The sequence below is a fragment of the Chionomys nivalis genome, chromosome 22, assembly GCF_950005125.1.
Source record: "Chionomys nivalis chromosome 22, mChiNiv1.1, whole genome shotgun sequence".
In the NCBI taxonomy this organism is placed as follows: domain Eukaryota; kingdom Metazoa; phylum Chordata; class Mammalia; order Rodentia; family Cricetidae; genus Chionomys; species Chionomys nivalis.
In genome coordinates, this window is record NC_080107.1 from 34,314,721 (window position 1) to 34,339,875 (window position 25,155).

The window sequence follows — 25,155 nt, forward strand, 5'->3', positions numbered from 1 at the left end:
TCCAAAATATTTTTCTTTAAAATGTGAGTGAAACTGGAATGGCCATTTCTCCCGTCTGATCTTTATACTCTGTGTTGAAGGATGAGTATAAAAGTGAAAGTGGAAATCCTCACAAACTACTCAACTTTTGCAAATTAAAGCAACACGCTATGAGTATTTCATTAGAATTAAGCTGCTTTTCACATACAGTGTAATATCCCATGATATAAATTATTTTAAAAAGAGAAATATTTTGTGATGGTAGCCACCATGAAGCAAAATGCCTCATTGAAAGAAAGAGTCATGCTGTCAAAATACAGTAATGGGGAGAAATCATGGGTGAAAAAGAGGTGGGCACAAACCCATCAAAGGGCTTGCTTTTGAATGAAATCCCTAGAACAGCAAATGTGAATAAGGAAACTTTACTGAGCTGTGGAGGGTGGTCAGGCTATGACAGCCTTTGGAACCTTCCAGACGGTACTATTTCTTTTATAGAAAGATCTCTTTTACATGAACATGGATGTAATATAAATTATCTTTTTAAGTTTGTTTTCCAGAAGTGGATTTAGCATCATCAGAGTCTCCTTTGTGTAAACTGGTAAGTATGAATTAGTACCATGGCTGTGTTCCTTTATTGTGAGGAAAGAAACAAAAGAAAGCAAGAATTTCTGGAATGAGAGTGGAGACCTTTATCCAAAATACTGGCCAAATTTTAAACAAATTAGAACACACATATGTGTAAATTTTGTTACGTGAGTCTGGGTTGATTTCATGAGATGAAGTAGAGTATTGGTTCTTTCCTTTGCAAGTACTCAATAGTCTATGTCTGCGCATCCTGCCTGAGTTCTTAAAAGAGAGTGGAGTTTCTCCATTTGGTCTTCTCTCTATTTTCCCCTTTAAAGACAGTCCTCACAAAAGTGAGAGGTCAAGATACAGATGAAAGAACCAAATTCTTCAAGTGTGCTGTGCGCCCCAGATCCAGTGAAGTGTTCAGGGACTCCCTGTTGCAAACCTGCCCAGGGTTATGTAGATCTCAATCAGTCCTATACAGGCTTGTACATCCTTTTAATTAGAAGGAACTCTTTCAGACACCACATAAAGTGCTAAAGAGAAGCAGGTGCATGGGATATGTAGGCCTCCATTGGGAGCCGCTGTTAGAAGAGGAGCTGCACGGGATACCCACTAGAAGGAGTGGAGGAACCATGGATTAAGACATTTCTGCATGACTTGGAGTTTGTGTTTCTGAGTGCCTGAGAGATGACTTCTGAATTCTGGCGTTGATCAGTCCCTTAGCTGGAATAATCCCTATTTCCTATCCTTGAAAACTGGATCTAATCTAAAATTCAAGGAAGGAAGTGAAAAGAAAAGCTAATTACTCATTTTTCCTTTAATTTTCAAAAATGCTCAGACTTCCTTGCTTAAGAGGGCAGGGCAAGGGCCTTTACAGAATCAGTTTTCTCATTAAAGCCATGATGAAAAGTCACTAATGTGTTTTCTGGGAAATCTAAAGTTCTGAACTAGATAGCAAGCACCTGAACCATAGTAGGTTTTCGGAAGTGGCTTCGGGTATTCTAGTCCCACGAATAGAATGCATCATTCCCCAGTAATAGTTATATTTTTAGTTCTATTGTTAAAAAGTCAACACTGAGACTGAACTATCTCAGTAATAAAGCACTTAGGTAGCATGAGACCCTGGATTCAATTCCCAGCATACGATGAGCCTGGCAAATCTGAAAATAAAAATGAATGGAAAATATAAGAGGGCCATCTTTCTAGCATGATTTAATGAAATTTAATGTGTCTATTTTGAAGAAATAAGGCAAAAATAAATGCTGTTTAGAGAGTAAGAATGAAGGACTGGGGAGACAGGAAAAGCAAATTAATTCAGATGTTCTGAAGCACACTATAATTTTCAGTGGGAAACTTCTGTCTCACAATTTCTGTCACTTATACACCACAAATTAATGATCTCCCCAACCTTCTTTCGTGCTGGGCATACAATCTTAAGACACATGCATTCAAGACAAGCAAGCACTCTACCAATGGCTACATTTCCACTGAGCTTTTTTCCTTATTTAATCTCATATGTTTGAAACCAGGAAAACATAATGGATTTAGTGTCACCATAATTTTGCACAATCTTAGGCCTGTCTGACAAAGATCTTACTAAAACAAATGAGTTTGTTTGATTTATTTCACATATCTTAATTGGGAAAATACCTTAAGGTTATTTTTCGTGCTTAATTTAACTCATCGAATTTTAAATGACCTAATGGAACACCCTGCATAGCCTAAGAATTATGACTAATAGAGAAGATTTTGAAAAAGATCTCATAATTAACCAAAGCATCCAGATTTTTAGAGTAACTATTTAGCTGGGGGCCTCATCCCAGTCCCCTGGCATCCATCTTTGGAATACTGGGCAGTAAACTTCATTTCATGCCCTCTCCCCTGGGAGCAGCCTCAGTCCAAATTCCACCTCCCTAACGAGGGCCAAGAAAGTCCATTAAATGGTGACCCCTTACCAAGAAGGGCTTAGAAAGCCTGCCAAACAATGACCTCTCCTCAGGGAAGGTCAAGACCCCCCCACAGGCTACTTAAACTGCCCCCAGACAATAAACATGCTGTCTCCCCCTCTTCCTCTCTGGTGGGCATGCCGGTTTTCCTCCCCCTGCCCTTGTGTTTTCCCCGAGACCACCCAAGAGCATAGATGTCCAATTAAATCTGAATATCTTTTAATTTGGTTTGAATTGGTCTGATTGAGATGATTTGTGTTGGCAGAGAGGCTTGTTGGTGAGATAATACCTAACAGTAACTAGCCACGATAAATGGTTTTCCAGAAAGCGATCGTATTTAGATTCTGTTCTTCATGCACTGTTGTGATCCATCAACTTGCTTAACCAACACTTTTGCTTGATAACACACTCTTAATCTGTTCACAGACATACTGTGTATTCAATGACAAATCACTCTGTTCAAGGCACAACTGCAGCTTGTGAGGTCTTTAGTTTCCGTCATTGGTAAGCTTCCTAGTCTTGAGAGTTAAAGTAGGTGTGTAATTAATTGTAAGGCATAGCAAAAGGAAATCAGTGATATGTTTCCCATCATGCTCTGGAAATACTGCAGGATGATAAATTCCTGACACAGAGTGCAAAAGCTTTCATGATGAAAGCTAAAGATTTCACACTTAGGATCCCTAAAGTAAAGGTTCTCAACCTTCCCCACGCTGTTCCTCATGTTGTAGTGACTTCCACCATAAAATTATTCTGTTGCTCCTTTTAAACTGTAATTTTGCTACTATTTGAATAGTGATGTTTTCTGGTGGTCTTAAGGCCCTTGAAGAGGTTGGAACCCGTAGGTTGAGGACTTCTGTCTTCAAGTCAGGCAAGTAACATATGAGTTGGGCCTAGGGTAAATATTCCACTTACCCCTTGTAAGAATGTCATAGGGTAGGCATGAATATAATAAATATCAGCTGTGACTCATTTTCAGCACCAAGGACAGCACAGAGCTGTAGGCTTGCTTTTGAGTTGTTACAAGGCAGGAATGATGATCCAAACCAACCTCTAGTTTTTCCTGAGACATTTGTAAATAGTAGCTTTTATATAAAACATCATGCACTGTAATTGTAGATGTGTACTTAGAATTCTAAAACACACTCTGGTTACTCATAGCATGAAGGCAGCATGTCTAAAGAAGGCTTTTGCCTGTTGAGAAGGTAGGGGTCAACTCTCAAAATGAAAATAGAGAATATTCACCTGTAAAGATTCTGTCATAGCTAGAAAAAAAAACTTTTAATTTTTTTTAGAGAAAATGGTGACTCTATCTAGGGAGAACCCCAACTTCATGGGAAATCAAGAAAGATTCTCCTCAAAGACAATTTTTGACTAATTTCTGTGCCAATCTTAGTAATAAAATTCCAACCATCTCTTCTTTTTCTATTTTTAATTATGCACTAAATATGATGATGTTACATTAAAATCTACACAATAAGCCTTGAAGAGACCTCTCTTCAAGGTCTGTCCTAAGTTTGTCCTGTCACAGCCAGTTTTTAAAGCAGATCATGGGCTGCATGCTTGAATTTCCAGGGCTCTTGTGGCAGGAAGGTTACAAATTCATCACATAGCTGCAAGTCAAGACCCAGTCTTAGAAATATCAAAGTAGATTCTGGAGAGATCATTTAGTGGCTATTAGCACTGGTTGTTTTTGAAGAGAACATGGGTTTGGTGCTTAGCACCCATATGGGGTGGGGAGGCTAAACATCTGAACTCCAGTTCCAGATGTTTCAAAACCTGCTTCTGACCTGTGTGGACACTAAGTACCCATGTGGTGCACATGCTTACATGTAGGAAAGCTACTAACACAAAAATAAATAAATAAATATCTAAAAAAATGCCAGAAGAATGAAAGAGATTTCTTATTGACAATTTGATTGTTCTCTGCTTTGATCACCAGCATTCCTTAGGTAGACTATCTGTGAGTAAATAAACATTCTCTAACTCAACTAACTTTGAAGGTGACAGTACTATACTTGTTTCCTTTAATAACTCACCTGAAAAAAAAATGGGAAGAGAAAATAACATGGGTTACTTCTGCATTTTATTTTGCATTTCTTAAAACCAGGAACTCTTAGAAGTCCACAGTCTTTCTTTATTGTTATAGTAGTGAACAAATTAGAATGGGTATATACATGAGCGTATACATTTCATGTTGGAATTTTTTTATTTTTTCATCATAATAAAGACAAAGCAGTCTCCTTTGATTAGTCAAGAGATAAGAAAAATGGAATGATAGAGGAACAACCCTGAGTCTTCGGCAACTAATTAGATAATTTGCAATATCTGAAAAAATAACCCCTCCAACTACAACATCTCCTTCAGGTGGTCCTGGAATTAGCAGGTAAATGAGGCTTGATATCAGAAAATTAGTTCTCCCTTGCGCCTCTGATGGGAATGGCTGCAATATCGCAAATCCTGATTGACAACCAGGAGGTTTGCTTTTCCCAGATCTATAATCCTAAAACAACATCTGGCATCTGGAATACTCTTCCCCTGGGAATAAATTATTTTTATCTTGTATGGTCCACTTAATCAAGTCTTAAATAAAACACCTGATAGAGATTGCTTAGAAACAGCTCTATCATTTTAGATTCCTGTGCTCTGATTCTCACCAATTTATTTTGACTTAATAATTTCTAGAATTCAGATGGAAGAATTTGAGTGTGGATAATTTTCTATGTGGAGGGCAACAATCCTCTGTCATTCCAAAGACCAGTGATAATGGCATATTCAGTTTAAATATTACTTCTCTTCTTACTAAAACAAAGACTAATATTCTGCTATCAATTATTTTGGGGCAGTATTTTTATTATCTAAAACATGCATACACACATGCACATATATACACAAACATACATTTTCAATTTTCTTTTCCTTGGATTTTCTTGATAGAATCAAGTCTATACTTTCTACACAGGAACTCTGTGTAGAAAATGACCTATAATGATTATTTAAAACCCATTTTTTAATGATAACTGAAGAAATGAAGGTAAAAATTTCTCAGAAAATCAAAATCACACTGAAGTACACTGCAATGATAGTCTTTACATTTTTGCAAAGATAATGGTATACTTTTTTTTTTATTTGGCCAGTTCTTATTCCATTCCAGTCCACTTTCACCTTTGCAGGTAGGAAGTTTCTTTTTAAAAGTTAAAATAGATCTGTCTCCAAAAATATCCAAAGCTCTGCAGTATCTTGTATGGCTCTCCATGAAGTTCATATGGGTTGGAAGAATCTGCTTCTGACCCTGTTGTCTTCATACATTGTCTTATTCTTTCTCCCCTTAAGTTCTTAAATTAGATTATACTGAAACATTTGCTTCTTCATAAACCTATTAATACTTTACATTTCTGAAAATAGTCCTTATCAGATATCCAGTGCTGACAAAGAAGGTCTTACCTGAAAAATATCTGTGCATTTTGCTGGAACTTTCTTAATCTCATATTCTTTTTTTTTTTTTTTTTTTTTTTTTTTTTTCCGAGACAGGATTTCTCTGTAGCTTTGGTGCCTGTCCCAGAACTAGCTCTTTTAGACCAGGCTGGCCTTGAACTCCCAGAGATCCACCTGCCTCTGCCTCCCGAGTGCTGGGATTAAATTAATCTAATATTCTTTAAGAAGGTCACTCTGGCACACAGAACTATAGTAGGTGTTCTTTGCTTGCATTTTAGTATAATATACTATAAAAATATTTACTGAGGAGTGAAAGATGAATATATGCCACTTTACTATAGAGAATACAGAGACAAAATTCTTTTATATGCTGATGGTAGGATCCTCTCAAGTGAACTCCAACTTACAATTTATATTTATAGTAAATATGGTTCAATAAAATTATAATATTAAATTTCTATGTAAGAGGTTAATTTTTGTACATAAGAGTTCCATGCATCCTCAGGCAGATAAGCACATGATTGTATCATCAAAGTTCAAGGGGCTGAGGAAGGAGGATCATGAATGTCAGGCCTGACTGGGCTACAAAAAAGTGCACACACATCATGCTAATTAATAATATGCAACATATACACATATAATATAAAATAATATATATATATAATATGTGTGTGATGCATAGGTGAATTTAAAAATAACCATCTCATTTAATGAACACCATATGGCATTATGAGGAATATGTATCTTATATTCTAAGAGACAGGAGCTTTTGTTGTACTTCACAGCCAAAATTAATAATATACCTTGAGGTCAAGACTTAAGAGTGCTATCTTACATATTTGCCCTGCTGGTTTAACACTCCTTTGAGAACAATGTAACAGCCAACCTTACTTGCCTTGGATTTCCCATATAAGCAACATTTACAGCATAAATTAACACGTAGCTGTAATCTCAAGTTGTGTGTTCTTTCATGCTCTGGACCCAAGAAAAATGCTTATATGTTTAATATGTGTGCTACGATAATCATTTGCTGAAAACGACAAATGAAAACTGAAAGTTTCCTTATGAAATGAATATCCATCACGAATGTTATAAGCAAACTACAGATGTTGCTGTATAAACAGTGTTATTTGTAATATTTTTTTTATCTGGGTCAGTAGGGGTGAACTGAAGTCAGTGACTTAATCCTTTCTAAAACTCTGTTAAAGATTTCTTTAAAGTATCCCATTCTTTCCCCCATATGATGCCTGCTGTGGTGTTCCTTGAAAGAGAAAGCAAAGTCCTTTCATAGGGATAGACACATTCAGCCAGACAGCCATAGACACAAGGATGGAGACATTCACAGGACAGCTTTCAGAGAGGCCCAGAATCATATTCATCTGACAGACAGGACAGAAGACATAGAGAGAACAACTAGAGAAGTCATACAGACACTACTTTTCCAATAAAGCTGTATATTCCAACATATATTTATTTTATTGGAATGTTGAAAACTTACAAACATTTATTGAGTACTTGCCATATGATAAGCATTAAATATTTTAAGAAGAAATTTCTCTTAATTCTTCTTAGAGTTGTCTTATGAAGTAAACATTACTATTATCTTAATTTGCTAAGTAGACGAAATAAGTTATACTGATAAGTGCATTCCATCAGTTAAATTAAGCAAAATATAATTTTCATAATATAAAACTATATAATATACCCAAATAACATGAAATATGTTATAGCACTTACTTGTTAGTATATTAATTTAAAATATATAATTAATACACAATTGTATAGTATATAAATCATACAACTAATATAATTGTTTAGCATTTTTCTTGCTATTGAAAGTCTTAATCGCACAGTGTAAGTTTAGTGCACATGCCCCAGTGCATATCTTGCAGTCAGAAGTCCGCCTGTATGAGAGTTCTGGGAATAAAGCTCAGGTCTTCAGTCCTGCACAAGTGCTTCTGCCCTCTTAGCAACCTTAACTACTAAAACCACTAGTTCACATTCTACTCTACATCACAAAAGAAATGTCCAACCTCATTAGTATGGGAGGGCCTTGAGTCCAAGGCAGCAAAGCAAACAACACTTCTTAGATCCAGGTAAACTTCATTTCCCAGAGAATGCACAGACTGAGTGGATTACATGAGGAGGTAATCTTGCCACTTGAAGGTAAGGCGTTTGACAAATTGTGCTGTTCATACCCATTATCCTCCTCCATTGACTGGACACAATGCTATAGGGTATGAAAGCCCAAGAGTCCCATCCTGAATCCTGGGAACCAACCTCTGCCTGGACAGAGGGTTGACCTCTGGGTGGCAGGAGCAAGAAATAAACCCTGGTTGTTGTGAAAGGGTGTGTGGTTCTGGCTTTATTTAAGAGGAGCTGGTCTGCCTAATTAACACGCAGAGAGTTTTGTCTAGAAAACAATTCCCAGCGAACTTTTAATTCTTCAGTTTTGCCCATTTGATTGTTCTCTTTGTCTGGTATTGAAATGGTCAGTTCCTCAATCACTCTCACTAACCTGAAACTTTCAATTCTCCTGCCTCAGCCTTGACAATGTTGGACTTACAGGCATGCACTATCCGGCTGAGTTATCCATTTCTTTTTAAAACTAAACTCAGAAGTTATCATTTGTGACAGCATGCATTTCTTTCTTATTAGTTTCTTATGAACTATTTTCAATGCCCGTGAAATGTGACGAGGGAGGGGGGTCAAGGGGGAGGAAGAAAAGAAAGAAAAGGCGTTATGGCTCCGAAACAAAGGCAACATGTTAGAAAGCATTGTGTCACCTGCAGATGTGATTAGGAGCTGCTGTGGGATGGCAATCCCAAACTCACTCTGCAGCACTTTCTTCTTACTGTAGGACTAAAGAAGCACACTCTTTCTTCATCCGTGTCCCTCTCGGCTGTCAGTTCAGAGGCACTGAGTCCTGAGAAGGAATGTGCTGGGCTTTGCTCAGAAAGATTTCACATAAAAGGAACACAGGAGACAGCTGAACCTGGTCTGTCTTCCATTCTTCCTTCCCGCAGCCTTGAAATAGAATGGGTCTGGGACAACCATGTTAGGACTGTGATGTGAAAAGTCTGAGGACTCCAGATCTGTCTCTCAGACTTAACTGTGCTTCTCCATGCAGCTCAGCAGCCTCAGGCCACCACTGTTCTATGGTTAGCCAAAGGGAATTCTGTGTATGGGCTGATTTTCATTGGCATTCTGCTCATTATAAATACAAATCTTAATATTTGACTGAGGACTACGTAAGAAAAAGCAGACAGTGAGAAAGTAGAATTTAAACGTGATTTTTTAAAAGTCTAACAGTCGGAGCAGGGGCAGTCTCTGACTCTTGCCTTCTTGTGAGACCCTTTTTTTCCTACTGGGTTACATTGTCCAGCCTTGATATGATGGTATGTCCCTGGTCTTATTTTAACATGTTGTTCCATGTTTGGTTGATGTTGCTCGGAGACCTGCTCTTTTCTGAGGGTAGATGGTAGGGAGGGCTGGAGCTGGAGGATAGAGAGAGACTGAAGGAGGGGAGGTAGGAGAAACTGCAGTTGGATGTAATACACCAGAGAAGAATAAAAAACAAATAACTAATACACAAGAAATGAAAAAAACCAAATAACTAATGCAGTTTCAAAACTCTAAAAGTACTCTGCAGGACACCATTAGTTCATGATATCTCAAATATCTTCCCAAGGTCAACGTGGCAACAGCAAAGCACTCACCCAGACTCTCAGAAAATACCGAATGCAGGCAATTCTTTTCTCACTTTAAAATAATTAAATGGAAAATAAATTATTTTGAAGTTCCTCTTGAAAAAATTGGCAAGATCAGAAGGCTTGGCATGGTGGCACATGATTGTAATTTCAGCATTCAGGAGAAGGAGGTGCTTCATCTCAAGCATCAAGAAGAAAAAAAGGAAAGAAAGAATAAAAGGAAGGAAGGGAAAAAGGAAGGAAGGGAGGAAAAAGGAACTCAGAAGAAATACAAAACTGATCCAACTAGGAAACCAGAGCTGAACTCTACGTAATAATGGTGAAGCACGTGACCTTCAAACACATGCTGGATGTCAAAGTGTTGTGAGCAGATTAGCATTGACTATTGATTTTTTGTTGTGATGTAATCCAGGACATTCAAGTGGCAGCAAGAGGTGAGTTGAGGGACAGTGCAAAAATCACTGGAGAGAGTGGAGGTTAAGGGATTACATCTGCATGTCGTTGGTATAGCCAATAAAGGTTACTAGAAACAAATTATAGAGTAAGAAAATCAGAAATATAGAAATCAGAGCTCCGGAAAGATAACATAAAACGACCGTGTAGAACCTAGAATAGATAGATGACTTATCTATCGTTCAACTGATGTCTCTGACACTTCATGGCCTTCCCTGTGGCTTTTTATCCACTCTGTTCCATTTTCCTCAGCCTTGCCATCCAAACCTCAGACTTTCCCCTTGCTATGAACAGCACTTCTCCATCCTACAGTCACCATACAAAACAAAGTTGTGGTCTCATTTCCTCTATGAATTTGATCTCTTCTTTGATACTTCTTGGATATTCTTCCCTCCTCCAAAAATTAATTTTACATCACCTACCACCTAATCAGAAAACACCAGATAATAGTAGAAAACAGGGGGGGAAAAAAGCTTAAAAAAGACATTTCACAAAAAACGATACCCAAGGACTATAACACACATTTGAAAGATTCTCAGGAGTAATCAGGGCATTGAGTAACTGATACCAAGACTGGCGATAGTGCTTGTTGTTGGGTGTGCGGGGCAGCAGTTGGTCTCATACACACTGCTCAGACTGGACACCAAATTTACAGAAGTCCATAGGACACTGGTGGATATAGTTGCTTATGACCGAATTCACACACAACTTATGACCAAGGGAGCCTGCTTCTAAAATACAGACTTGCCAGGAATGTGATGGAAGCTTACCCTAAGCGATTTGTAGTAACAGCCAAGGTAGTATGTATAGTAACAGTCTTCAAATGGAAAAAAAAAAACAAAAAAACAAACCCACATATCTGCTCTGATGCAAATGGAGAAACTGTGCTAAATTTCCTTTCTGTTAATGTTATCCTGAAATGGAGACATAATGAAGAAAGACTGTTACTAAATACAGCATGGATGAATTAGCATCACAACCTTGGAACAAACCAGGTACAACATGTCTATATTTGCACAAAATTTATACTTCTATAAAGTGTCAAACTGGAAGAAGTAGCTTATATTTGTAAAATGGACAGAATTTGGGATGGGAAGGTCTATCCTCTAAATATTGGTGTATCCCTCCCCATTCACACAGTATTAAATAATAAATAATATCAACTTGTTAAATACTACCTAGTCGTTAAATAATGGTAGCATTAAGAATGGGGGCATCAGACAGTAAGGTACAAGGGTTTCACCCTTATGAATGGGATTAGTGTGCACATGTGTGTATGTGTGTGTGTGTGTATTTGAGCATGTACACACACATATACATATCCATAAATATATAAACACAGCATTCTCAATTTGTTTAGTGTTTTTTATGCATATAATTTCAGGGCTGACCACTTGGTAGAATCAGCTGGAGGGTTTATCCCTGAGGAACAATGTTGCTCCTGCTCTCAGCAGTTTTTAGTTGCCTATCATTCTTTGTCTACAGTTGGGTCCCTTACAATTTTAGCCTTCCTTGTTAGCAAGCCTATTAAAAATCAGAGAACAAGTAAGCATAGGGTGCCAAGCACCGACTGCCTCAACACAATTCTTACACCCAAGGCTCAGGGAACTCTGCGTATGAAAGTGTAAATGACCATAAAGAGCAAGAGGACCAGCAAATCTATTGTGAGAAAGTGTCTTCTAAAAATAACGAGGAAAGTACAGCCTTAATACCTCAACCGTATAGTTGCTTAAAAGGACCTGGAGAGCTATACAATGATTTTTAAATTAATTTCAAGATACAAAATAACTCCGCTAACTTACGATTTGTACTGTTGTTGCTATATATGCATTTTTAAGCTACCTTTCAAAATTTGTGTATCTACTTCCCTACTACAAACTTTGTAAATTTTACTTCAAGATTTTGAAGTTTGTACTTCATAGCCGACTCATTGATTTTCATTGCTCTATTCATTGTCATTTTTGGCTGCTATCATGCTCAATTTCCAGAAACTTCCCTCTCTTTTACCTCATTTCTTCAGTCTTAACGTTGATAATTTTAAGTCCCCTTCCACTTTACAATTGTCAATTTATTTCTTGATTGACACCTTTAATTTTCTCCCTGTCTTTTTCTTCAGCTTTATAGTCACAGACCACACAGGAGAGTTACATAAGTCTAATTTTAAATTAGCCTAATTTTTCAACTCCAGTTGAGAACGAAAGCAATTATATAGCAAGAGGGTAAACATTTGTTAAAATAAATTTGATAATGGGTAAATCTAAGTCAGTCATATCACTCGTTCAGTCCCATGGCATCATTCCATTTAGATTGGAACTGCTCATTTTTCCCTTCATTTGTTTGACTGGATGTACCATGAGAATTTGACTCAATAGACATGTTAAATGAATGAAAGCCTGTGGCATACTTAGAGACTGGTTTCAGCAACTAAATCCCTTCACAAGGATTGAATAGAGAATCTAATAAACACACTTATCTTCAAGAGTCTCCTATTTTATTTGTATTTTGAATATGTGAGCATTTTGCCTGTATATGGGCTTAAAGTATACCTGGTGACTCGGAAGCTAAACATGTGAGTATTTTCCTCTATGTATGTATTTGAGCTTCAAGTGTGCGTGGTGGCTCGGGGGTTAAACGAAGGCACTGGATGCCTGGGATTGGTGGCCTGGAGGCTAAACCAAAGCCATTGGATGCCTGGGATTGGTGGCTCAGAGACTAAATGAAGGATGCCCACGATTGCCGGTGCCAATGGTTTAAGTGTTCACGTGGATGCTGGGAACCAAAACTTGATTTTGTGCAATAACAGCAAATGTTCTTAATCATGAAACCATCTCTCTAACTCCTTCATTTAAATCTTTAATGGGAAATAAAGCCCACATCTGAGACATTCCTGTAATTTCATATTCAAGGAAGAGAGTAGAAGTGGGGAGGGACCAGTGCTTAACAGCAGAACATGAGGCAACCACCACATTCTTCAGACACTACGTTCTTAACACTGAGTACACGCGGTACATGCTGCCCAGAGAAGTCAAGTAAATTTCTGGGAATCATATAACACGGCCATGACCCAGCCAGTAACTGCAAACCGGACTGTCTAATTGCCAAGCTCATGGTCCTTCTCTGTCCCTTGCATCATTTCTATGAAGGTTAATGAGACATGCTTGCCTATGAAGGGAGCATGGCTGCTGATGACTTGCAGAACACTTTAAAACACAAGTTTTATTGGCCTCCCTTTATTTTGGTGCTTAAGATTTAATATCTAAATTAAGAAGGCATTATCTTTATATCTTTTGTAATGCACCACTTTCACAGTGATCCATCAAATCAGCTGGAAGTCCTGCTTGGAAATTCCTAGAGACCACTGAAAATGGTACTAAATTTCTTTTCATTAGTTCCATTCATTAGCCTCAATAACTGCATATATTAGCTGTATCGCACATATATAATAATCCTATAACTTATTAATGTTCAGAATAAAATTCAATTGTCACCTTTTTAAATACAAGGCTTGATTGCATAATCAAACAGAAAAGCTACTTAGCATTTTAAATATGACTTATGACTATTGAATTTTTCTCCCAGTTGATTTCTTTCTTGTAGGCCAAAATTAATAAAAAGAATTCTTAAATCACTTACTTATATACATAAAGACATGACATACAAATACAAATAACTTAATTTTGAATTAGTAGTATACATGGGTAATAAACACCTTTGCTATAGACAGTGTTATAAAGCTAAAAGATTGTTAGCCAAATAAAACAGGATCCTAAAAGTCACTTGAGTAAAACTCATCCTACTGATAGCTCCACATGAGATCCTAATAGCGCCCACATTTCCCTATCTAGAAGTAACTAGCTTTAAGTAAGAGCTGGTTTACATTTAGAACAAGTTACAGTAAGACAATGTGCGAACGTGGGCTTTTTAACAGTCCTTGCGTGTCCTGAAGACCCCTTTTGCAGTCTGAAGAGTCACATCATGTACGCAAAATGTGCTCATTCTGGACCCAAGAGGCCCCCATGAAGTTGATATTATTTTGAGTAAGGTTTTATCCTTGATTCCATGCACACATGACTCGAAACACAATAATCATAACAATAGAAGTAATAATATCTAAAATTTAAATTTTCTCAGTAAAGAAAAGGATTCCTAGAATAATTTAAAACATACATAAGATAATGCAGGTGGGCCACTCTCGAGAAGAGGGCCCCCTGGGGGCAGTGACAAGGAGAGAAGTGAGATCTACCTTTGCTTGTCCAGCTTTTGTAATGGCAGGCATGTTGAAGAGCTGTCCAGTGTAGAACTGCACACCACTGAACAGGATCACTGCAATTGAATCTCCTTCCTCCTCGATTACTTGCAGTATGTCCTCCATCCTTAAGGTCTCTTCCCCCTAAGCCAAATTCAGTGCAAGTTACACAGTATGACAGCCATGAGCATGTCGCTCCACATCCATGTATGTAGAATGTCTTTTCTACATACAGCAATGGAAGGTGATTATGCTGCCCCATGCCAATGATCTTCAGAAATCTGGCAAAAGAGCAGCGCTAGGATACATTTGGCTACAGAGAAATAAAAAATGAAACGCTAAAGAGGTTTCATTTAAGTGCCACTCTGCACAATCCTGTTAGCTCCTTTGTACTTCAGTTTTCAATTCTTTATTATTTACAAACCCGTGAATTGTTTTCCAGCCATCTTTATCCAATAAAGAAAGCATGAAGTCCCAAGAAATGCCCTATAACAAAGCTGGAGATTCATATTGCACTCAGCAAGTCAGTGGTACTTTTTCCCCCTGAAGGCATCTTTCAGATAGGTTTGGCCCAATCGACGTTTCAATTACTTTAAAATTTAATCTTTTCCAAGTTAATGTAAAGATAAAGACAAACATGAAGAAAACAAATCCAAACAAATTATCAAGGACAAAGGTTCTCTAAACCTCCTCACCACAACTAATGATTGAAAATTGTCAATGATGTGAGATTCAGTCCTGCAAAGGTAACTGAAGCTGTAAGAAATTAGAGAAGCGTGAAGCATCTGCTTAGGGGTGAGCAAGTTTAAGGTACATCTAACTCTCGACAAATCCTCTCTTGTACCAAACATGACAAAATTTTGGGCTAGTGCATACTTAATGCCTTGATATCATATAGAAAGCCATTTAAAATAATCTTTTATTATCCTTCTATGTAATTTTTCAAATTTCTTTCTATTGGCCAAAGTTCCATGTTAGAAGACTTGTATGGACAAGTAGGTGTGTATGCAGGTGTATGTGTGTGTGTCTGTGTGTGTGTATGTGTGTCTCTTTGCAGTTTTTATTAGTAGAGTCCTAGTGTTTATATACCAAATAGTAAAAGCATTGATATTGAAATCTTTTTTATTAGAACTACAATATATATATAAAATCAGTTTGAGAATAACAATTTTGAAAAACCGACTAAGAAGAATGTTTTAGAAACTTGTGGAGGCCTCAAATTGTCAACCTATTCCACTTTATCTGAAAGTCAGAGAGTTTTAGCTTGCTCAATATTGTTGACAAAAACTCTCACTACATACCATGACCTAGTGTGTGGTTACTTGGTCTTTTGGACATTAAGATGGCCCATACAGTTAGATATGGTCCACCTTGACCAAAGGTCAGAGAATTCAAGCATACTTCTGCTCCTTCTGAATTAGGAGGTTTGATCTAAGAAGTGGTTGCCTTCAGGATACTTGGTCTAGGGTGGGCTCACTGCCTAAGCAGTAGAATGCTTTTCTCATCAATTAATGGCTTGTCTCAAAGTAATGAAGCAAGTAACTGTTCTAGTTGTCCTCTGTATCATGTTAGAGCAGTCTTTTACTTGCCCCCACATTGTACTTTTACGGAAAATTAAAAACTGGCAGACTCAGGACCCAGAACTCAGGACTCAGAACCCTAGAACTCAGCATTTAGTATTTGCTGCTGATACCATCCTATGTCTCCGTGATTATTTCTTATCTCTGTTCCTCCTACCTAACACTTTTAATCCTCATGTCCCTACCTTACGACATACCAACCCACTACTGCGACTAGGATCGTGGCAGAAGTCACCTCAAAAAGGCGGCTTATGACATATGGCAGCCCAACGTGGTAGCTTACAACAGAAACTAATGTGGAATTCATCTGTCTAAAGGGTCACCATGAATCAAATAAGAAATCAAGGTTTCAGTGAGAGAAACCTCTCAGTGTTGATTTCAAGCTGTCTGGTAATGTTCATACCTGGTTAGAATGAACCCAGAAAATAGAATGCTGGTCATATGTAACCCTGAATCTGAATCTGGTTCCTGGGTGCTATGTTCATTTATGCTCGAAACTACCCGTTTATATAACACGTGGAAACAATTATGTCTTACAGATGTGAGAATCTCTTATATCATTAATTCTGCATGTTGGTTACCACACACACTGGTTTCCCAGACTCTCCAACTTATTGGCTTTAGAAAACTTATTGTATCTTATGTATAAGAAAAAAATTAATACTTTGCAAAAGAACATGAGAGACATTTTACAGTGACTTCTAGTCTTTGATTATAATGAGATCGACCAGCAACTATATTTGGAGTTTAAAGTGGCACACTCAGTTTGACATCCCTTTCTCACCTGCTTGACCACTATAGACTCCCATTGATATTAAAAGAAAAATTTCTTGGCATGTATCTAGCTCTTGAAAATGAAAATAAATATACTTTCCCATTTATTATTTTTTTACTTAAAACAAAAAGGTCTAATAGTAACAAATACAGAGGTCTCTTATGCTTTCTTGGAAGTTACATAAAAGTCTTGAAGATAACAAATGTTTGAGAAAATGGAGGGAAATCAATGGACACTAAGTAGAAAGATAATGGACATTTATTTCTTTCTCAGATACCTTTCTTGGCTTTATCATCCTCATGCTTTTCTCGACATCAAGTCCATGCAGTTGAATCTGTGACTCAATAGCGTACTGAAAAAGAAAGCAATTTTATTCAATAAATTAAGTTCAAAGCATAGCAGTCCATGAACACAGCTCTTCTAAAACAAACAATAAAATAACAATGAAACCATATCATTCTGTTAAACCACATGTTGAAGGTAAAGCGAATGGCTACACAGAGAGGTCCTTCTTAATATAAGGGAGGAGGAATTGGGGCATTTGTTGAAGTATCATATACTAAAGGTGATCACAAGTGCAGAGTAGCTGTTGGATATAAGGAGATACTACATTGAAATTCACGTAGTGCAACTCACAACTGGGAGGGGAGTTTGAAGGGCTGGGCTTGAGTGAGGATATACTAGCAGCTCACCATAGGAGGAGTCAGGTAGCAGAGACAGATGACATGGAAACTTCAGGGAGAAATAAGATATGAACGAGGCCAAATAACTAAGAGAGCTGGCATTCTCTTCAAGGTAGCATGGTCTTAATCTTTTTTTTTTCTTTTCCAAAATAACCATTTGGCTTAATAGATTACATGCTTTAAAATTACAAGGTGTAGTGTAATAGAATAACAAAAAGACTGAAGTGAAGTTTCTTTAGATCTAAATGAAAAGGTTTCATCTGTGTATGGATCCGGAGGAAACATAACCAGACAGCTTCAAATCAAAACGAACGAGAGGCTTGTCTCACTGAAACCTTGATTTCTTATTTGTTAAGTGAGCTACATGAAATCCTTTAATCTTTTCTCTGTGTTGGGCTGTATTTATATGTACAGTTTCCTGTGTGTGTTCTCATGCACATATAAGAACCATTGGTCAATGACAATGTAACTTCCCTGACCATTCTCTACCTAGTTTTTTTGAGGCAGGGTTTCTCATTGAAACTGGATGTTCTTGACAAGATACACAGGCTATCCAGCAATCCTGAAACATCCTCCTGTCTCTCTCGTCTCCTGCTCTAGGACTACAGGCCCACACAGCCATATTCAGCTTTTTTCGTGAGTGGTAGATATCCCAATTTAGGTCCTTTTGCCTGTGCAGCAATCTCTTTACAGACTTAACCATCTCCCCACACCAACTCGCTCTTTAATATTTTTTTTTCATGGAAAGAAATCAATAAGTGTTGCTAGCATACTCTGACAAAAGAGATGCAAATACAAGTTCATATGACAACTGAACATTGCTAAAGGGTTAAGCAGTGGAGTTTGTATTGATTTGATTTTATGAAATAAAAGAGCAACACGAATTAATAAAACATTTATAACCACACTTGATTTAGGGAACGATTTGCTCAACATCTTTAAAAAGACTAATAAATCAATGTCCCCATTCAGTCCTTTCCTCCCAGAACACATGTTTTGCTTGAACGAAAGAAATAAATCTACTATCTGAAAAAAACCTGTAAATCAAAAGCACTTGACAAATCTTTTTTAGTCCGCTTACTTGGAAATGACTAGTGAATAAACATTCAAGTCTGGAAAATGATATGTCCTGCTAGGAAGAGTAGAAAGAACATAAATATAATTTGAAGAAATTCTTACATGATCAGAAGGGAAGGCTTTGGCTTCTAGAAGAATCTTGTGCCGCTTTGGTGTGGGTTTAAAGAATGATAACTACAATGAGAGAAAGAGTTATTGAGAAGCATTAATGCACAATTTACTCATTTGCTCCTTTATGCCACACTTTCATTTTGTAAACTCCAACATTCTAAAGACATTAATTAATTAAACATCTAAGGTATCTGACAGGGTTACCTTTCCAATTAGCCTAGTTTTCAATGAATTATGGATATGGGGGAGATATTGTCTCATTACATTTATCAATGGAAAACAAACTCAGAGGAAAATGTGAACCAGATGAAAACATATTCTAAGGCTTTACCTAAATGTTAATTGAAAATTTATCTTCTTAAGCATTTAAAGGTAATTTCTCTAGAGTGAGGCTGAAATAGCTTGTTCTATGCATGTCTTATTTACATATCTTACACTGCCAATTTGGTTCCCTTTATCACCATTTCCTCTTGTCTAGATGTTTGCTTTATAACATTTTGGATTAGGTCCAGCCAAGCATGCCTCTGCCCTCTCAGGATACCCCTGTCCATCTTAGAGGCACCGGCCATAAGTACATTACTGGTTCACTGGCCCTTTCATTTCTCCATGAAGTCCCTGAACAATAAGCTTGGCACAGATTCTAATACAGATGACAACATGTTTTAACAGTATGCTCCTTATGGTTCAGGGTGCTAAATTAATTTTCACATGTTACCTCATTGAGTTCTGTACATCTATGAGGAAGACACTGTTGTCCTCATTATTACAAAGGGAAACACTATTTCTGAGAGACACTGAGAAGCTTGACTAACGTTAAAGAGACACTAAGTAATTAGTTGGAAGTCAAAACTAAGGATGTATGAACTTTTAGAAATGATTCGAAAACATACTCTTACATGTTTTCATCAGAATGTAACATTTTGCTTCCCCCCCCTCTATCTGTATGAACAAACCCCTAAGGCACTTAATCTGTGATGGTTTGTCATGCAATTCTTTTGCCTTGATAACTATGACCAGTCACACTGTGATAATGGTGAGACACATTTGGCAGAGTTGACTTCATCTACCAAAGATGCGCTTTACTTTGATGTTAGAAACAACTAGCTTGTTTTTTTTTTTTTTTTTTTTTTTGTTTTGTTTTTTTCATCATAGGGAGTCATCCTTTCTGAGAGGCTCTGAGCTAGCCAGTGAGGGTCCTTACTGAGCAATTTTCTCTTTTAAGTGCTATTACTATTTTCCTCTGTTCTCTAGAGAACTCATTACTCCAAAGCTCTTTGTAAGAAATAACTCTTTCACGATTGAGAAGGAACCATGAGATCATGGTCTAGAATGTTTTGGTGAAAATATAGACCATCTCACACGTTAATAAATAGACCATCGGAGACTTACTTATGAATTTAAAATAGAAACATTTCAGATTTTGTAAATGAGGGAACTCAAAACACAGATGTTAAAGAAATCTTACCAGTAGGAGATGTAAATTAACAGTCAAACCATTCATTAGAACTATTTCTTTCTCATGGGCTCCTGGAAAATAATCATCAAAGATGCATCATATTTGAGGCTTTTCTTGTTGATTTGGAATGTAGTTGGAAAATAAGGCTGGAGCTTTACTTGAGCATATCAATATTATTAGAGATAAGAGTATATTGATGTGTCATTACGAAAATGGGGGGTCCCCAACTTCCCCACTTACCAAATTATACAAATGGACACAGTTAAAAAAATCAAACCCCTCTTTTGATGTTATGAATAAGAAAGGCAAAAATAATAATCATTTTCTATGACAGTGGTTTATCATATTAATTTGCAAAATTCCTGAAGAGTACTTTTTATGTGTGTAATTTTTGAAAATAAACTTAAAATGATATTAGGGTTAATCATATATTTAAAGTTTGTCATTCCTGACATCAAACTTAAGCTCACCTTTAGTAACAGAAATCAACTCTGCCAAACATATCTCACTGTTATTACAATGAGATTGGTCATGGTTGCCAAGAGAAAAGAGCTGCATGACAAAATGTCATAGCTTAAATATTTGCTCATCCATAGGGATGAAAAGACAATAGAAATGTGTACTGTCTGATGAAAACATATGCAAAATTCAGATATTTATTACCTACATACCATGGGACCTGACTCCCAAGGATGGAGAACTGGAAGTAGATGGGAGCCAGAGCCTACACTTTGGATGTGACAACCCAGAAGTACTTCACACCTTCTGAGGTTTAATTTTCCAGAAAACTAGGCCTATTTAAGAATGATTTCTTCACCAATACCGAAGAAACGAATATCAAAGAGTTCATAAAGTTGTTAGAGAAAATATATAATTCTTGTAGTACACTGTTTATTCACAGACATAGAACTCTGGTAGAGTTCCCTTTAGAAACACAGAAGTCAATGTGATAATAAGTCCAATAATTTCTAGTGTAAGTTGACTTGAAGTGGGGTCACTGGAAATGAGTGTTTAACTAGTGAATTCTTAATCAACATAGCTATTCAAGGAGGAACCTGTCTGTATTTTCCTTTGGTCAGAGGCTACTTGTATTTGCTATCTGGATTTCTTTATTTGTTGTACAATTGGTGAAGAGGTGGTAGGCACTAAAAACATGCCTGGTCATCTTAAGGAGAATTAGGTTTGAAGCCAAGCAGCCAGAAAATAAATCTCCATCTACATGTCTACACAGGGTAAAAAGACATAGTAAGCTAATATCACATATAATGGTATGTGTCTTCTCCTACATATAACATACCTTTTCAAATGTAGTATTAAAATAGCTCGATTCTAGGTGTTTCTCTACACTGCAGTATAACTTATTTTTACTGTTGCTTCTGAGATAAAACCCTATCCAGCAGCTTGATTCTCTGTTATTTATAAGTATTGATTGTGAAAACCATTTTTTTTAAAAAAGCTTGATGCAGAAAACAGAAGAAGTACAGAAAGAAAACAATACTGCAAGAAAACAGAATTAATGGGGGAAAGCGTTTAAAAACAAATAAAAATGATAAGAAAACACAGTAGTTGTTAGAAGAAAACAAAGAAACGGAAAGACTGAAGAGCTTTTATGTAGAAACCCAGACATTCATTTTTGCTTAAGCACTACATATTGATTAAGACTACTTTCCATCAGTTACTAGATGAAAAAAAAAAAAAGAAAAAAAAAGACTACCAGGTTCTGGGAAATTTGGTCTATCACATGTTACATAATCTTTTTATTGGACTTAAAATATTTCTGGCAACTGACAACACAAAATAGCCACCCCAGATGCACTGTTCTGAACCAATCCTGGCTTTCTCTTGGCATTTCTCCCTCACTTTTGAGAGCATGCTCATTCTCTAACCAATTTTTTGCCAACACCCCCTCACTACTTTGAATGATTACTTATTCTCACATAATTATCCCAACACTGACTATTGCATATGAAATTCACCAGAGCACTTCACTGAATGCCACCCTAACCTACTGCTGAGTCCTGCCCAAAGACAGGATCCATTTATTTAAGTTGCAAATGTGCATACTCAGGTACACCCAGGAGGCATACTAGAATTAAAGTCTTGAAACACTAACAGAAATGTTTACTGTGAGTATAACTAGAGGCACTTAAGAATAATTTATTCTTAACATCACAGCAATGCCAACGGAACTAATTTTTACTTTATTTTCAAAAGGAAGTTTACCTAATTGACCTCATGGGTTCAAGTTGTACCTCTGAAAAAATGTTCTCCTACAATATTTCAATATTATCTAAGAGATAAATTGTTAATGTTAAATGAAACTCTTTCAAGTTGCCTCTCCTTGTTCCCCTTCCTGTCCTAAGAGCCTTCTTTGAATTAATAAGGAAACATCATGACCTAAAATTATTCAGAACACAGTTTTTTGAAGCTTCCTGAAAGCTTAAGATTTGGAAGGCTCTTCCCCTTAGGGGACCACCTGTGATTTTCTTTACTAAATGTCAAAATAGGAGTTGCTTCATCAGATATGAGTGTTTCCTGCTTGTTTTTGGAAGCTAAATACAAGCACTGCCTTCTCACATTGAATTCTAGCAAGGTAATATTTATGGGGCCATTACTATGCGCTCATGCTTTTTAATTTCAGAATTGTCTCAACGGCCGTTCCTGGGAGTCTACAGTGAGTGGAAACATCACAGGCTCTGTTCAGGAAGTGCGCCGACAGTTTGAAATCTGCAACTTGTATTATTTCACACAGCCTTCTTAGCAATGAGATGAGGAACCGATTATGGGTTTCCTTCTTTATATAAATATGGAAACTGATATTCAAATAGAACTAACTCAAAGTCTCACAAATAAGGGTTTTTGTTGTTGTTCAGAATTACATTTGGAAGCACCATTTGTAAGACATTCCCTATAAATCAAATATGGAAGAGCCAGGTTCATAACCAGTTTCCTTCTTTGTCTCTCTAATCCCAAAATAATTTCAAAGTATAGCAAGCTGAGACCCCAAGCTGTTTACCGTCTGGTAAGAGAGTCCACTCATACTGTCATATCATCCTTCCTCTTCTTTATTAAGCACATGCAAATGCTATTGTGCAATTGATGTCAGGACTATAATTAGGCAAAGCCCCAAGGATATTTGTCTAGTTACAAATTCCTAGGGCCCCTAGAGATGGCCAGGGCATGGAAGAGGATCTGAGAGGGTTGAAGTAGATCACCCGTGGATCATTGCCCCTCTTATGCTCAACCACAAGTTACAGAAAGGAAAGAGATTAATTTTACATTTTAAAAAGATCAAATGCTTGCATCTGGCCCTTGGTGATCTTTCTGTATCCAGGGGAAGTAGACTTAATAATGATCCTGATAATCTTCTCCAGCACATCTATTTCTAGCATCTTGATAATATGACATTAATTATAAGGGAAAGCTACTCCATGTTCCATGTGCTGTGGAATTGTTGGCTCTATATAAAATGTTTTATTAATAGGTTTTCTTCATATCTAAAATTAAAATTTTTTATGTCTGAATAAATATGGCTGTTCGCTCTCTTTCTCTTCCTGTTCACTCTACATATCAATGTGCATACATAATAACCACCACTGCCCTCTTATTGCTTGCTTTTGAAGAGTCTTATGCTAAGTTAAAGACTACACTTTCAAGTAACTAGAAGATCCAACAATGATCAGAATAAGACAACTCTGTCTGCTTGTGACATAGTTAGCAATGAAAAGTAATCTGACTTCTGTTACACTTCATTTTTTTTACATTATTTTATGATTTTAAGTCATACCATTTTCTAAAGACAGTTTGAAGTTTTTAATATACAACATAAAGGATAACAAAATTTGCAATAAAGCTGGAAATGAAATAGAGTAAGTAATAGAGTGCTTGTCTGCTATTATATGCAAGGTTCTGAGTCCCATCTGAGGATATGTACACACTACATACATGCACACATGAGAGAGAGAGAGAGAATAATGCAGTAGAATATGTAATATGTATAGAAGAAACAATATTCTGAAGTTGTTACTTTCAATTTGTATATATTTTTTCCTCTTGGAAACACTTTGTAACCAAGGTAAAAGGAAATTCTGTGTGGTTTTTCCTCGACAAACACAATAAAAAAAAACTGTAAAATATAAAGCCATTGATTAAATCAAAACCCTCACATTGTGTTTCCATAAAAAAGGTCAGAAACAAAAATAAAATCACTTTCTCATTTCAAGTCAGCCAAGAGAAACCAGTTTCTTACCTAACCTTTAAAACCAGGACCAGAGAGTTAATCAGAGTTCCAAATGGGCCACTTTTAATTGGCGCACTATTGTTCCCTGTGCCTTAGTTCCTTCACAGGACATGTAACCCACAGATACCTGATGTAAACAATGTGTCTCCCTGTCCTTCCTTGAAAGAAAACTAAGTTGTCTGTCTCCGCTTTCTGTCTTGGGTTTTCCTTTGGTTCTTTTATATGGATAAAGCCACACTCCTTTCCTAAACTCATAGGGAATTGTGTAACAGTTCCCCTGGTTTGCTTGTTTCTGAGGTTAGTGACTGAACCCAGGGCCTAGATCTTGCTGGACAAGCACTCTGTTACTGAGTTAAGTTCCCAAGTCCCTGCAACAATTTCCTCTGAATTCAAACATTCCATCCCTGAGGGAAGTTCCTTCAAATTTGGGAAACACTCAAGAAAAGTTGAGGACCTAATGGGGCAACTTATAGGTGCCAGAAAAGTCCCTACAATTTACCAGATCCCCAATGCCCCCCCCCCTTAGATTAATAGGCAGGAAGAATTACTGAGGAGAGCATACTTGCTACTCTAAGGTTTCAGCTCTTGTGAGCCACTGCCTCTACTGTGGTGGGCTGTCACTGATACAGCCACCCGTGTGTAAGTAATCCCAATAAGCTCATTAGGTCACCAAATTGGACTTTGTTGATACTGTCCCTTTAGTCTTTTGTACGTTCCCTTACTGAGGGTGAATAGATATTTGTTATTGTCATACAACATCTACTTCAGGGAAATGCTACCCAATTCTAAAGCAGAAATAAAGCCAATGAAGATTTTGTTAATTTTGTTCTTTCACATTATCAAAAAAATCAAAAAAGTACTATTGATACTAATGCAAGCATTGAATTGATTTTCATT

The 25,155-nt window shown here is 37.0% G+C and overlaps 1 protein-coding gene across 1 annotated transcript in view; it reads right to left on the reverse strand.

The window, feature by feature from the left end:
* The window catches only part of Kynu (kynureninase), a 119,999-nt gene that overhangs the window by 50,847 nt on the left and 43,997 nt on the right, over positions 1–25,155 (reverse strand). Inside the window, exons 5-8 of the mRNA XM_057755465.1 lie at positions 20,028–20,089; positions 18,554–18,625; positions 16,969–17,043; positions 14,334–14,480 (exon numbers count right to left, since the gene is read on the reverse strand). Coding sequence (XP_057611448.1) covers positions 14,334–14,480; positions 16,969–17,043; positions 18,554–18,625; positions 20,028–20,089 — 356 coding nt within the window. The remainder of the gene's footprint in view (positions 1–14,333; positions 14,481–16,968; positions 17,044–18,553; positions 18,626–20,027; positions 20,090–25,155) is intronic.